This window comes from Phyllobates terribilis, unplaced genomic scaffold (genome assembly GCF_046119375.1).
Source record: "Phyllobates terribilis strain yellow unplaced genomic scaffold, ASM4611937v1 Scaffold_8__6_contigs__length_399053987, whole genome shotgun sequence".
In the NCBI taxonomy this organism is placed as follows: domain Eukaryota; kingdom Metazoa; phylum Chordata; class Amphibia; order Anura; family Dendrobatidae; genus Phyllobates; species Phyllobates terribilis.
Genome location: NW_027362768.1, coordinates 291434492 through 291450869, shown reverse-complemented (window position 1 = coordinate 291450869; position 16378 = coordinate 291434492). Strand labels below are relative to the sequence as shown.

Below are 16378 nucleotides of genomic sequence, written 5' to 3'. Positions count from 1 at the left end.
ACGCGTGGGACCAGCGCCGCCATCGTGGAGCGGAAGCCATTAGAAGGCCCCGAGTCACCGGCCATACGGGTGAGCACCACACGGTACACTCAGGGACGTGGGCTACTTATATCCGCTTCTAGCAAGGTAGCCAGAAGAGTACAGTCAGTTTGGGAGGCCTACAACTCCGCCTGGCCAGGGGAGATCCCATCTGCTCAAGGACTGACCAGGCCCCGTTCGCTAGCAAGTACTCCGGGAGGGTCTATCGTTGTTACCAGTAAAGACCCTGAATTACACCGCACCGTCTCTGAGTGGTTCCTGCTACCCTCATCTTCCACGTCGGCTGCCCTGAGGCCATACCCCTCCCGTTGGGGGTTATACTATCACGCTGCACAATTCTACACCGGCCTCAGCGGTCTGCCCTGCAGCGACAGCTCCATAGCTGCAAATCAACGGGTGGCGTAGTCGACACTCCAATAACATCTATCAAGACTGCCACATACTGAGTTGACTCCCTGGGCACGGACCGGGTCCCCGCCACTCGGAGACTACAACCCTCATCTGATCCGGTTCCGGGTAAGCCCCCGTGCGCGAGACGCTGCGCGACACAGCAGGCCCAGGAACGCGTCAACTTTGGCGTAGTCGGCAGGATTTCGTGCCCGCAACCACCGGGTACTGCGTGCCTGAAAAAGAGACTTTTAAAACTTACCATCCGTGAAGTTTTCCCGCCATCGGTGAAGATTCCCGCCATCCGGCGCCATTTTCAGCCTTCTTCCCGCCATCTGTGAAGATTCCCGCCATCCGGCGCCATCTTCAGCCTTCTTCCCGCCATCCGTGGAGTTTTCCCGCCGTTGGACGCCATCTTGAGGACGCTGCGCGGGAAGAAGAGGGGCGTGGACTCCGAAAGCGCGCGAGAACTGAAGCCCCGCCTCACGTCCGGATGTTGCGTAAGGTCCTGGAAGGAGCCCAGCAGACGCCGACGTCACCGGAGCGCGACGGAAGGTCCTCAACCCTGACGATCTACTGCGGAGCCGCGGCCTACGGAACAGGATCATCGCAAGGTAGGCCACGGTCCACTAGGGGGGAGGAAGATGTCGGATGCGGAGGAGAGCTTCATTGCCTCAACCCCCGCCAGCGCCACCGCTGCTGCAGTTATGCCCTTCACCATGCCCTATATCCCGGGAGCAGCTTGGCTACCCCAGTACTCAGGGGAGTCACATACCCTGCATGACTTTAGAGAAAAGCTGGATAGCCTCTTCCAGGTGTACCCCCTCACAGAAGAGCAAAAAGTGAGCATCCTGGTGGCCCAACTAACCGGGGCAGCCAAAAGGGAAGTAAAATCCTGGCCACCTGGGAGGAAGACTGTCGCAGGGATACTAACCCGGCTGAAGGATACCTTTGATACCCGCACCTCAGCCGAGATTAAGCTTAGATTCTACGGGTGCAAGCAGCGAGCGCATGAGAGTATAAAGGACTATGCACTAAACCTACAAGAGGCCCTGAGGGCCATTAAGCAGACCGACCCTGATGGAGTGGGAAACGAGGACAGGCTGTTGACCGAACAATTTATAGAGGGACTATATTGTAATGCCCACCGAACCCAGTTGCGGGCGATGGCCTTACAGGATCCCCATCTGGGCTTTGCACAGTTCAAGGACAGAGCCATCCGGGTGCTCCGAGAACCGGCACCGGGTGGCGTTGTGACCCACAGGCGCCCAGCTATCACTTACCACCAGGAGGCGGCGCCCTTGTCGGCAGGGCCTGTGGGAGCTGATGCGCAGGCTTTGGACAATAACCCGGCTCCAGACCTACACCATCAGGTCCAAGAGCTAGCTAAGAGCGTTGCTGCGCTAACCCGAACTGTGCAGTCTTTACAGGTTTCCACCCCAGGGAAGATCCAGCTGGCATCCGGACCGGAGGACATCCCGTGGCGTCGACCAAGGAGGACCCCACCGGCCAGAGGAAGACCCAGTGACCGATACAGCGAAGACGGACGACCCATCTGCCGCCGCTGCAATCAACCCGGACATATGGCAAGGTACTGTTCTTTAAACGGGCACAACCTGGGGTAGAGGGCCAACCCCCAGGAAAAAGATCACCAGGCCCATCGAACTGGCGCGACAGATATGTGGGAGGACGTCCAGTCTTGCCTGTGGTACTGGATGGCATTCCCATGAGTGCCCTACTGGACACCGGGTCACAGGTCACCACCATCCCGTACGTGCTCTTTAAGCAGTACTGGAATGACTCGGATATTACCCGCTACCCTGACAACGACTTGAGTATCATCGCCAGCAATGGCCAGCCCGTGCCACAGATCGGATTTAAAGAGGTGACCATCAAAATCGGTAGAGTCGAACTGGCAGCACAGGGACTGATCATTGTAGATATTGACAAACATGAGAGTCACCCAAAAATAACTCTAGGAACTAATGTAATTGAAAATTGTCTTGCAGAGGTGATTTTCCTTTTACAGCAGGTTGCCAAGAACGCCCGCTCCGGCGAGCAGCTGGTGCTCCAGAAAGAGATCCGGGCACTGATGCGACGGCAACAGGTGGAACTCTCCGGCGGTGAGATTGGTAGCGTAAGAATGTGTGACCCTTTTCCTATTGCCATGCCCCCAAAAAGTGAAATGATGATTTGGTGCCGGGCAGCTATTGGTCTGAGAGGTAGAGATTACCAGGCAATGGTAGAACCAGTTTACTCAGACAGTAGGCCCACCATCTTGACAGCACGGGGGGTGGTTAATGTACGCCATGGGAGGGTGCCCGTTCGCATAATCAATATCGGGAAGAGGGAAGTGTACCTGCCCCGGTATGCCACGCTAGCCAAATTATATACCATTAACCAAAATGCTATACAATCTGTGAAACCCTTGCCTCCATCTCACCCGGAGGAAGGTAACGGCTCTAAGAAAACAATGGAGGACTGGTGTCAGCAACTACATTTGGGTACTGACTCCACTCCCTCACATCAGAAACAGGGAGTCTATCGGGTGGTTCAAGAGTGCGAGAGAGTGTTTAGTAAACACCCGTTAGACTTCGGGCGAGTCAAGGGGGTAGAACACCACATCCCCACGGGAGACCATCCTCCCATAAAAGAGAGGTATCGACCCGTACCCCCTGCACACTACCAACTCGCCAAGGGGATGCTTAGAGACATGAAGGAGGCTGGGGTGATCAGGGATAGCTGTAGCCCCTGGGCAGCTCCACTAGTCTTAGTCAGAAAAAAAGACAACACCATGAGGATGTGTGTAGATTACCGGAAAATCAACCGTATCACACACAAGGATGCGTACCCCTTACCAAGGATAGAGGAGTCATTGGCTGCTTTAAGATCTGCTAACTTCTTCTCTACCTTGGATCTCACTAGCGGGTACTGGCAGGTTCCTGTAGCAGAGGCGGACCGGGAGAAGACCGCATTCACCACCCCGATGGGACTTAGCGAGTTCACCTGCATGCCGTTCGGACTCTGCAACGCACCAGGAACCTTCCAACGACTAATGGAGTGTTGTCTGGGCCACAGAAACTTCGAGACGGTCCTGTTGTACCTGGACGATGTCATCGTATATTCCAAGACGTATGAGGACCACCTGAAACACCTGGCGGAAGTGTTCGAAGCTCTGGCGAGTTACGGCCTAAAGGTGAAACCCTCCAAGTGTCACCTCCTGAAACCAAAGGTGCAGTACCTGGGACACGTGGTGAGCGCTGACGGAGTGGCTCCCGACCCTGATAAGATCACCGCAATTAAGGAATGGCCAAGCCCCTCCAGCGTAAAAGAAGTGCGGCAGTTCCTCGGGTTGGTAGGCTACTACCGAAGGTTTATTCCCGGTTTCACCAAAAAGGCAGCACCTATGCAGGACCTCCTGATAGGCCAGTCCCGGAAGGCCAAGAACCAGAAGCCGCCCTTCAAATGGGAGGAGCTGGAAGAAGAGTCCTTCCGCCAGCTGAAGATGGCCCTCACGGGGGACGAAATCCTGGCGTACCCGGATTATAGCTAGCCCTTTATCCTCTACACCGACGCCAGTAACATCGGGCTAGGAGCCGTACTGTCCCAGATCCAGCAGGGGAAGGAACGAGTAATCGCCTACGCCAGCCGAAAGCTGCGACCCACCGAAAGGAACCCCGAGAATTACAGCTCATTTAAGCTAGAGTTCCTGGCCGTAGTATGGGCAGTCACCGAGCGCTTTAAGCATTACCTCGCTTCTTCCCGGTTCACCGTGTACACGGATAGCAACCCGTTGACACACCTGGACACGGCAAGACTCGGTGCCCTGGAGCAGAGGTGGATGGCCCGTCTGTCCAACTACGAGTTCACAATCAAATACCGGGCCGGACGCTCCAATACCAACGCGGACGCCCTGTCCAGGATGCCCAACCTGCCGGACGAAGGAGAAGATCCGGAGGGACTGGAAGAAGTTGAACTCCCTGCGTTCCACCGTCATGGGACTATCCAGTACTCCCACCGGGTAAGGAGTAAGCAGGCTGCTACGTTGAACCCCTTACCTCACTACAACTGGGCGGAAACGCAAGACAGCGACCCTGCCGTCCGACTGGTGAAGGAGATGCTGACTCGCCCGGAGGCTTGCCTTGAACCAGACGCTCCGGAGGAAGCCAAACAACTATGGGCAGAGAGGAGTCGACTGTTCCTTTACAAGGGGAAGTTGTGCCGCAGAATGGTTAACTCCCGGACGCATGAACTACTCTGGCAAGTAGTGGTGCCACGAAGAGACGCAGCCATGGTGATGGAGGCATACCACGACGGAGCTGGACACTTCGGGTGGAAGAAGCTGGAGTTCCTGCTGCGCGAGCGATTCCACTGGGTAGGCATGAGGGGAACCATTGAGAAGTGGTGCAGAGACTGTGGCCCGTGCAACCTAAGAAGGAAGGACCGTACCAGCCAGAAGACTCCCCTGCAGTCCATCATCACCCGGCAGCCGTTGGAACTGGTAGCCTTGGATCATGTAAAACTGACCCCAAGCAGAAGTGGCTACGTCTACGCACTAACCATCGTGGATCACTACTCCCGGTTCTTGGTTGTCGTCCCCGTCAAGGACTTAACAGCTCGAACAGCAGCGAGAGCCTTCCACCAGCATTTCTGCCGTCCACACGGGTACCCGGACCAAGTGTTGACAGACCAGGGACCTGCCTTTGAAGCGGAGGTCTTCCAAGAATTCTGCACTCTGTATGGCTGCCGGAAGATAAGGACGACACCCTATCATCCGCAAACTAATGGACTTTGTGAGAAAATGAACCAGGTGGTAATGGATCTTCTGAAAACGTTGCCCCTGGAAGAACGCAGTCTGTGGCCTGAGAAGCTGCCCGATCTGGTGGACCTATACAACCACATCCCGGTAGGTTCCACCAACTGTACCCTGGCTTACCTAATGAGGGCAAGACCTGGTAAGTTACCTGTTGACCTGGAAATGGGAGTCCTGACACCCGAGGACACTTCACCAGAAGCAGACTGGGACACAGAGGCAGCAGCAGTACCGGAGAGTACAGGAGAGCGTGGAGCGAAGTCTCTGTCAGGCTAGGGAAAGACAAGAGAAAACTTACAACCAGTATGCTCCCGCTGTTCCCCTGGTACCCGGAGAGCAGGTCTTGAAGAGGAAGAGACGGCTCCACAAGTTGGACGACCAGTGGGAGAAGGACCCGTACACCGTACTGCCCTCAAGCCACGAGAACCCGAAGGTTTGTACCATCAGTAAAGACGGAGGGGAAACTACAGCCATTGTATCCCGGGACCACCTGAAGAAGTGTCCCGAACAACTGAGGAACCCTGAAGAGGAACAAGAAGACCATCGACCCGTAGAGGAAAGGGAAGATATGGTTAGTACTGTGCTCGGGGACTTCCCTCGGTCTTGGACTCAAGTCAATGGTGCAGTTGTGGTACCCGTACTCACCTTCCTCCAACCAGCATCCCAAGCACCTACGGAGCAACAGGTAGAGCTGGAAGAACAGCCGGTCCAGGAGGCAGAAGACCCCACACCCGCAGACCAGGAGGATCAACCCTCTGCTTGCAGTGAGCCTGCCATATCCCTAGTGAGCCAAAGAGCCGGTAGACAGCTGCCCAGTTTACCCTTGACAGCTCCTACACCCTGTAGTTCAGGGCTAGACAGTCAGCTCCGTAGGTCCACTAGGGCCACTAGAGGCCAGTTACCCGCACGCTGGAGGATTTAAAGTGTATAAATTGTTTTATTTATGTTTACCTGTGTATTGTTGCTTGTGTATAATTTTGTGTTTCTAGTTATTTTTAGGAATCCTTGGTTGATCTACCGGGAATCCTTGTACAATTAGTTGGAGCGTAACCCAGGATGGACTAGAGACTGTTAAGGACTCGGGGTAGGACAGACCCCTACCTGGTTACGTCTCCCTGTTTTGGTGAAATGGACACCTTTGTTTCTTCAAAAACTGCACCCGGTTACGGACATGCCGTGACCACCTTTATGTGTTTCTTTATTGTAATGTTATTGTTATATCTTGTTATGTTTTTCTAAAATATGTTTAGTCCCGGAGTACTAAATTTCACTAGGGGGGAATGTGGCACCCCAGGGGTCTGGTTTCCACAGTAACAAGCAATGTTATGTCTGAGAGCAGGTGGGAGGTCTCTTGGCCAGGGATCCTGTGCATGCCACACCTCCTGCCCAGTCTTGGGAGGGGAAGACCTTCCCCTATATAAACCCGGGGCTGAAGCAGGGTTAGTCAGTCAAGGAGAGTAGAGACAAGAAACAGTCACAGGAAGAAACAGCAGAAGCTCAGTGGGAGCAATACTACTACAAGTCAGGGGCTGGCAGCTGCAGAGCTCGCCCTGACTGAGAAGCTTTCTTACCGGACCCGGCGTCCGAGGCTGTGGGGACTAATCCTTACCCAGCAGCAGAAACCGACCGGCAGGGGATTGCAGGTCCTCTGGCCCAGAAACCCGAAGGCACGGTCACACGCGTGGGACCAGCGCCGCCATCGTGGAGCGGAAGCCATTAGAAGGCCCCGAGTCACCGGCCATACGGGTGAGCACCACACGGTACACTCAGGGACGTGGGCTACTTATATCCGCTTCTAGCAAGGTAGCCAGAAGAGTACAGTCAGTTTGGGAGGCCTACAACTCCGCCTGGCCAGGGGAGATCCCATCTGCTCAAGGACTGACCAGGCCCCGTTCGCTAGCAAGTACTCCGGGAGGGTCTATCGTTGTTACCAGTAAAGACCCTGAATTACACCGCACCGTCTCTGAGTGGTTCCTGCTACCCTCATCTTCCACGTCGGCTGCCCTGAGGCCATACCCCTCCCGTTGGGGGTTATACTATCACGCTGCACAATTCTACACCGGCCTCAGCGGTCTGCCCTGCAGCGACAGCTCCATAGCTGCAAATCAACGGGTGGCGTAGTCGACACTCCAATAACATCTATCAAGACTGCCACACACTGAGTTGACTCCCTGGGCACGGACCGGGTCCCCGCCACTCGGAGACTACAACCCTCATCTGATCCGGTTCCGGGTAAGCCCCCGTGCGCGAGACGCTGCGCGACACAGCAGGCCCAGGGGCGCGTCACAGTGACATGTTCATTGTAAATGAGGAAGCTTCTGGTCTTTTTTGCTATAAAAAGAATTCAACAATTTTTATGTGTCCCAAGTGACTTGTAGCTATTCAGAGCACAAAGCTGAGGACAATACTGATCAACAGTGAGCAACAATTCTACCATATGTTGCAGTCACTTCTTCTGCCATGCAAGGAAATAAATCGCAAATCCGGCCAAAAGATAGCACTTTATTTTGACCCCTAAAATGTTGGAAACCATGATAAAAGAAATCTGACAAGCTCCATTATTGGGGGTCCATTCTCGCCACTTGTGTCTATCATACTCGCATATGATCCAACACTGCCATTAATTAGCAAACCAAGATGCGAGCGAAGCTTTTTAAAAGTTTATGGCAGCCAGTTTTTTTTTCTCTTATGAATAGAGATGAGTAGAGATGAGTGGACCCATGGATGTTGGGGTTCGGAAGATTCGACAAATATAGAGTTTAAAGTTTGGTTTGGATCCGAACTTGACCCTGAACCTTAACCCAATACAAGTCAATGGGGACCCAAACTTTGGTGCTGTAAAATGTTTGTAAAATTGTCGTAGTAAGGACTAGGAGGCTGTGTGCCCACGATGCGTTTTTGGTGCATATTTTGGTGCGAATTTGCAGCACGTAAACTCTCCAGAAACGCATTGCATACCTTATCCCATGGCTTCCTATCACATTCTGCAAGTTCTGTGCACATGGTCCGTATTTTTTCTGCGCAGATTTTACTCGCAAAAAAAATACGGACATGACCAATTCTTGTGCGTTTCTGCATGCGTATTTGCCTATACAATGCATTGGAAAAACGCATGGCAAATACGCATGCAAATACGCATCAAATACGCGTCAAAACGCATGTAAAAAAATGCATGCGTTTTTCTGCCAAAGAGATGCAGAAATGCTCAGGAAAATTTCTGCTTCATTTCTGCATCGTGGGCACTAAGCCGGAGGCTGCAAAAGGAAGCAAAATGGGGGTAAGAGCAGGACAATTGCCCTGCAAATAAATGTGTATAAGTAAATGACTTAAATCCCTTAAATTAGTCAGTAAACATTTAGTTAATTAGTTTACTCAACAGGCTGGATAGAATCAATAGAATGGTGTGATGCTAGATAATACATGGTCCAAAAACAGTGCAAGTCAATGTAAACTATTCTTATCAATGTCATATGTAAATATCCATCCATTCATTGAAACCCACCCAGATTTAAATCACATTAGTAAGAAAAGCAGATAGCTGCGAGCTGGTGTTATTTTTCTGGGAAGGGGCCAACATCCATTAATCTTCCCAGCCTATTAATATCAGCTCACAGCTGTCTGCGTAGCCTTTACTGGTTATTAAAAATGGAGGTCCAAAAAAAAAAGACTTTGGGTCCCCTCTATTTTTAATAACAAGGTGAGGGAAAGCAGACAGCTTGGTGCTGGTGTTATTATTCAGGGAAGGGGCCAATATTCATAAACATTCCAGCCTATTAATATCAGTTCACAGGTGTCTGTGTAGCCTTTACTGGTTATTAAAGGGGGATCCAAAAAAATGACGTGGGGTCTCCTCTATATTTAATAACCAGCAAATTCTATGCAGACAGCTGTGGGCTTATATTAATAGGCTGGGAAGGGACCATGGATATTGTCCCCTTCCCATACATATAACACCAGCCCTCAACCACCCCAGAAATGGCACATCCATTAGATGGCCTTGGCTATTCCCGCTTTTGGTGCGTTGGCAAGTGAGGTAATGGTTTTGGAGTTGATGTCAGCTGTTTTATGTCTGCTGACATCAAGCACAGGAATTAGTAATGGAGAGGTGTCTATAAGACATCCCCATTACTAATCTCATAGTCAAAAGTACGAAAGACACACACAGAGAAAAGTCCTTTAATTGAACAAAACACTCCACGACAAATACCCTCTTTTACCCATTTTTTAAGATAAAATTAAAAATAAAAAATCAAAGTAATCCCCATCTGTCCGCCGATAATCCATAATGATGAGGTCCCACGATGATCCCCAACTCTGCTCCATCCAGATGCAGTCACCTCAGTTTACAGACGCCAGTTCTCACAGGTTCAGTGTGAGTGCCGGAGTAATGAGCGGTGACTTCAGTAAGGTTACCGCAGTTCATCAGCTATGAAGTGCGATAACTTTAGTGACGTCATTGCTAGTCGCAGCAGTCATATTCACATTCTACTTCCAATGGGTTCAAGCTTTTCGTGCTGAACGGTAACATTACTAATGTCACTGCTCGGGACTGCATCTGGATGGAGCAGAGTCGGGGATCGTCATGGGACATCATCATTAAGGATTATTGATGAGGATTACTTTTGATTTTTGTTTTTTAACTTTATCTTAATAAATAGGTAAAATAAGGGATTTGTCAGGGAGTGTTTTGTTCAAATAAAGGACTTTTCTCTGGGTTTGTCTCTCTTACTTTTGACTTTGGGGCTACTAATGGGAGTGTCTTATAGATGCTTCTCCATTACCAACTACTGGGCTTGATGGCAGCAGACATAAAACACCTGATATCAACCATAAAACCATTATCCCGCTTGCCAATGCACCAGAGCAAGCAGGAAGAGTCGAGACTAAGCGCCAGAAATGGTGCAGCTATTGGTTGCACCATTTTTGGGGGCGGCTGAGGGCTGTGTTATTAATCTGGGAGGGGGCCAATACCTAAGGCCCCTTTCCAGCCTATTAATATCAGCCCACAGCTATATGTTTAGCTTTTTCTGGCTATTAAATACAGGGGGACCCCACATCATTTTTTTGGTCCCCCTTTTAATAACCAGTAAAGGCTACACAGACAGCTGTGAGCTGATATCAATAGGCTGGGAACCTTTATGGATATTGGCCCCTTCCCAGAATAATAACACCAGCTCCCAGCTGTCTGTTTTCTCTCAGCTGGTTTTAAAAACGATGGGGACAGCACTTTGTTGTTGTTTTTTTTTTAAATATTTATTTATTTTACACAGTCCGGCCAAGCCTTGTGTTGCGCTGGCCAATCGCAGCCATGCCATTTTTTGACATGGCTGAGATGGAGCCGGAAGTGCCCACAGCCTTAGAGCTTGTTGATTTGCTGCACTGCAGCCTTTCAACAAGCTTTATTAGGATGACGAACTGGAACGGGAAACCGGACATACAGTAAGTATTCCGTGTTTTGGGTCGGGTACCGGACACTAGAAGTTCAGTATGAACCCTCGACCTTTCCAGTTGGGGTTCGCTCATCCCTAGAGATGAGTGAATCACCCCCAATTTTTTTTAGGCAGATTCACTTGAATCTCCTTGCTGATTTATAGTTTCATAGCTTTTAAGATTGAAGGTAGATATAAGTCCATCAAATTCAATCAATAGCCTAGCATGTTGATCCAGAGGAAAGCAAAAACCACATGGGGCAGATGCTAGTAGCTCAATATTGAGGGAAAAATTCCTTCCCAACTCCACATTCGGCAATCAGACTAGCTCCCTGGATCAATGCCCTATTCGGTCCAAATTGAAAGTGTCCCTATTGCCAAGAAAAGACGATAATTATGATCTGGGATCACTCCAGGTCCTAAAATTTAAAAAACAGAAGGGAAGGAGGGGAGTTACAAGAAAGCACCTTATACTTACCTGTCCTAGGCTCATTACTTATTATGGTCGTGTTGGGAAAAGTGGGTTCAATGCACATCACTATCTTCAACGAAATGCGCCAACCCCCATGTGAACTCATGAGAGCCGTGTGGAGGACCGTAAAGCTTCAATTTACTCAGTATAAAGAGTTAGGTGAGAGCCTGGGACAGATGATTATAATATGCTTTTTTGTTTAATGTTTAAGACTTTCCTGGAAGCCATTTTGCTGGAATTATGCAACTCAAATGCCAAAATATTCTGGAAATTCATAACTTGTTTGATTAATTACGGATCGATGTGATCATCTCTACTGATAATTTTGCAAATAATAGAGGCTGTAATAAAGTAACTGGAGGATAAAGATTAATTGTAGTCAACCAATCGCATCACAGTAGAACATGTGTCATAGATTTCATGCATCTTGGGACATTTTTCTATTCCTTACTCCACTTATTAATTGGCTTACTTTACACCAATATTTTACATACAAATTAAATGGCATGGGGAAAATAAATTTGGTGCAATTTGTGCAAAAGTCTGTAAACTTCATAAATCTAGCACAAGTTACGTACTGTACACCAGTTCTTTGTGCCTTAATTTTGCCACATTTTGCTTTGTAAGTTTCTATCACTGCATCTGTTCAAAAAGTGCAGGAAATGGGGACCTTTCTGGGACTGATGCTAATAAAGGAAACAGTTCCGATAACACAAGTATGTGACAGAAATGGAAGTGAAGATACTGGAATCTCTATTGGGACAACTTAAAAAACCTTGAAACAATTGCGAAAACTACAAAACTACAAAGCAAAGACAGAGGAAACAAAGGAAGTCACAGAGGAGGAAGCCATTGGGTTCACAATGGGAAAAGAAACATTAGTGTAGAAACTTGTGTATCGGATAACCTTAGGGATCGATTAGTTATACAGTGTAACAAGCATCAGGCATCAAGTCCTATTAAAAGGGACGTCTAAAGTAGGTGTTACCTTTAGGCTATGTGCCCACGATACAGAAATGAAGCGGAAAATTTCCTCTTCATTTCTGCATGTCCTTGCCTGGAAAAATGCATGTGGAATTTCACACGCGTTTTTCGAGCGTTTTTGAAGCGTTTTGGACATGCGGAATTGCCTTTCGTTTTTCTAATGCATTGAAGAAGGCAATTCCGCATGCGTAAACGCACAAATAATGAACATGCTGCGGATTTTTCCGCACATCAAAAACGCTGCGGAAAATTCCGCAGCATGGGCATTGATCTTGCGGAATGTCATTGGGGACCATGGGGGACGGATTACCAAGCGTTTTACAAACGTTTACGCTGCGCAAATTCCGCAGCAAAATGCTTGAAAAATGCATCGTGGGCACGCAGCCTTAGGGGTACTTTTTATTTTGTGTAAAAACAACAGATTTTATGTTTGGAAAATGAGCAATGTTCATGAGATTTTACAAAATTTCAGCACAAATTGAGCATAAATTGATGGGTACTGTGGATTTAAAGTCCACAGATTATCAATTTATAGTGCAGATGGTACTGCAAAGGGTGATATGTGAGGCTTAACTACATCATTTTTTGCAGCAATATCCACAATAGTATTTTCTACTGTAGATTTTTCTGCCTTATTTCAGATGCAGGAGGTCAGATATGGAAATGCCCCTTGGGATTGTGCCCTTATAGCCCATTTTTGGAACATCTTCGAAACATCCTCTACTATTTACTATGGTACATTTGATAATAAGTAACAAATATACTAGAAAGTTAAGCAGGTATACATAGGACTTGAATCAGCAAAATTATAGGTATTTTTTCAAACAAAACTAGTTGTAAAATATCTCCATTGGGGTTTTTTAGATGCATTTGCACAAAAACAAATATGCAAAGGTCTATATACTCTTTAAAGGGATTGTACACTACTCACTATATTCCCCCTAATAAAATAAAAACAACTTATACTCACCTCCAATGCCAGCACCATTCAAGCGATGCTCTCCCAGGGCTTGCGTGACATAGTTATGTCAAGCAAGCCCTGCAGCGACTCAGCAAACCCGTTACTCTCCCCTCCTTCGGATGTAATATTGCATGTAATGTGCTCTTTCAGAGACATGTGATATTGCAAATGCATACACTTGATCTGTTTTTTTGCAATAAGTAGACATCAAATTTGCATTTGACATGATGCAATTTTAAACTAGAATTTTATGAGAGGATTGCTGTGGAGCCGTCTCCTAGCGAATGGTCAATACATCTATCAATCCTGTGGCCCTGGAACTTCCAATATTACCTGTTGTCAAGCCCTGGGTAAGGGATCACATAAAATAAAAATCACGGAATATTGTGTAAAGTGCAAATAACCACAAAACAAAAAGCATAATAAATCTCAAAGGAAGGAACTTGCAACATTTTATGGTTGGCGGTGTGGGAAAGAACTTAACGCTGGAGCCACTTTTCAGTATATATGAAAATTGCTTAAAAAAATAATTCCCTAATATGATTCTAGTCAACACAAACATATAGTATTAGTTACCTACATGTCTGTGACCAAAACACAATGCCTCACAGCTTCTCGGCTACCTGTGGGCACTGGACAGGGCATAGATAATTAGTAGCCTAAGTTGGCATCCTGTTCTCATACAGTATATGTCCCCACTGTAGTTGCTCATAAGGAATTGTGCAGTTTTAAGAAACACTCTATGGACAAAAGTATCTGGACAAATATATTAATCATTGAGATTATAGCTTTTCATGCAGTTTAATTGCCACAGGAATATGCAGTCTGCCTTTGATAGCACCTATGAAAGAATGGCTCGTGGTACAGAGCTGACTGGTACTGATACAGGATGCCACAATTGTAACAAGTCAGTTTGTTAAATGTATTCCTGCCTATATATTCTACCATCACCTGTGAGTGATGGTACAGAAAAGCAAGTCATCCACAATGTATCACACCATGTAACTTACAGAGCTGGGTCGTTGAGTGCTGGGGAACACTCTGCTGACCCCATAGCAGCAGAGTCCAAACCTCATCTGGTATTAAAATCAGCACAAAAACTGTGCACCAGTAGCTTCAAAGCATGTATTTCAATGGGAACTGCATACAAGCCTTACATCACCAAGCACTATATCAAATGTCGGATGGAGTGGTGTAAAACAGCCACAACTGGACTCTGGAGAGAGGTAGAAATGTGTTCTGTGGAGTGATGGATCACACTTCTCGATCTGGCATCTGATGGATGAGTCTGGGTTTGGCAAATCCCAGGAGTACGTTACCTGCCTGCATTGTGCCCGGTGTAAAGCTTGGTGGAGGAGCGATTATTTTTAATGGTTTTGTCTATGCCACATAGTTTTAGTGAAGGGAAATCTTAATGCTACAACATACAATACATTTTGGACAATTGTAACTTCAAGCTTTGTTGGAACAGTTTGGGGAAGACCTTTTTTTGCTCCCCATAACTGTGCCCAGTGCACAAAGTAGGAGTAGAAAAGTCTTGGTTGGGGGAGATGGTGTGGAAGAACATGACAGAGCCTGGACCTCACCCCCATCCAACACCTTTGTGATTTTGTGATGAACTAGAATAGAGATTTCAAACCAGACCCTCCCTTCCAACATCAGGGTCTGACCTCATAAACTCTTCTGGATTAATGGGCAAAAATTCCCACAGACACCTCCAAAATCTTGTAGAAGGTTTTCCAAGAACAGCGGGAGCTGTTATAGCTGCAAAGGGAGAAACCACTCTGTATCAATGCCTATGGATTTAAGATGAGATGTGATAAAAGCTCCTGTAGGTGTAATGTGTAGTGTATATTGTGTCCATATAGTGTACATTGTGTCTCCAGTAATCTTAGTAATTCACGTTAGTCATCAAATGATAATGTATATAAAGAGAAACCAAAACATAAAAATAACAACAACAAGTCCTCTCCTGTAATAGTTAAAGAAATGGGTACTCACCATTTTCATGGTCTTCCATTAGAAGCTGGACCCCTCTTTCTTTCGTAGGTGAACCTGATGATGGCATTAGGTATCTTGCTGTGTCTCTGCTCCCCATTTAATATAACTTTTTTTATAAATTTTTTTTTAAGCTTTTTACCAAGACTCCTAGTTACAACTATCTGGTTATTACTAATTCTCCATCCAGTCTTGCCTGTATTCCAATTCTATCTCTTTTGATCTTTTGATCTGTTATGTCTGTGTCTTTGTTTTTCATTATTAAATATCTTCTCTAATTCTTCACATCATGATGACCGATCCATCAAATTGTCTAAGATCGCTTCTGACTTTATTCTTCTTCTGTAATCTGCTTTCACAATACAAAAACCAAGTCACCCAATGTCCTACGTCCTGCACCGCAACATACTGCAGTGACTTTAAAGTTGGTCCCGTCACAGTGTCAATGCACACACGAGCTGGTGACAGAATAGGATCCTACTAACAGGAAGAGGACAGGCAGATTGTGGTTAACGCTCGGCTTGTTGAAGTCACACTTCCTAACCCTGCCTCGCCGTCACTTAAGCTATACACAAATCATTCATTTATGATCCAGGAAAGTAGCACTCTGGTCCGGTTGCTGCTTCCTGTTTATTCCTTTTTTGAAGTTTTGGTAGAGGTAAATTTTTTAATACCCAAATCTGTCTACTTTTCCTTTAAACCCTCTCATCTCTAAATATCTGTTTCAACCCCACCCCTCCCTGCAAGTTCCTTTTTCTGCAAACCACAAGTTCTCTAAAAGCAGATGTTCTTCTGTTCTCAAGCAGGATCTTTTCTTGCGTTACTCATTTCTGTGACTTGATAAGACAAGAAAGGCGTCAACCATTACCATACATATGAAGAAACAAATTATTTTGATGTAGGGTAAAGGAAATAATGACACCCAGATTTATGCAATTTAATTTGGGATTGTTAAAAAAACGCAATAAACAATTTCTTATCTCTAGGAGTCTGGGGAACTTTTTGTAACTGATTGATTAGGGATGAGCAGACACGTGGAAGTTCGGGTTCTGGTACTCGACCCAAACTTTAGTCCAAGAACCAGAACTTGAACCAGAATGTGAACCCCATTGAAAACAATGGAGACCCAAACTATGGATCTGGGAAAAATAAAATCTCTCTCTCACTTTCCCCGGAACGCCTAACATTGCAACAGACTTCGGGGGAAAGTCCATGTTTGGCATTTAGCACCAGACACTAACTGATTGGTACGAACGCTGAACTTTTAAGTTCGGATTCACTCATCTCTAGTAATG

At 47.1% G+C, this 16378-nt stretch overlaps 1 protein-coding gene across 2 annotated transcripts in view; it reads right to left on the bottom strand.

The window, feature by feature from the left end:
* The window catches only part of CYTH4 (cytohesin 4), a 67709-nt gene extending 51901 nt beyond the window's left edge, over positions 1 to 15808 (bottom strand). The window contains exon 1 of one of the 2 annotated variants that reach the window (XM_073644390.1): positions 15087 to 15808. In XM_073644390.1, coding sequence (XP_073500491.1) covers positions 15087 to 15183 — 97 coding nt within the window. In that variant the 5' untranslated portion in view covers positions 15184 to 15808. The remainder of the gene's footprint in view (positions 1 to 15086) is intronic. The other variant, XM_073644391.1, reaches the window with a different exon arrangement.
* Positions 15809 to 16378: the final 570 nt, after the last annotated feature.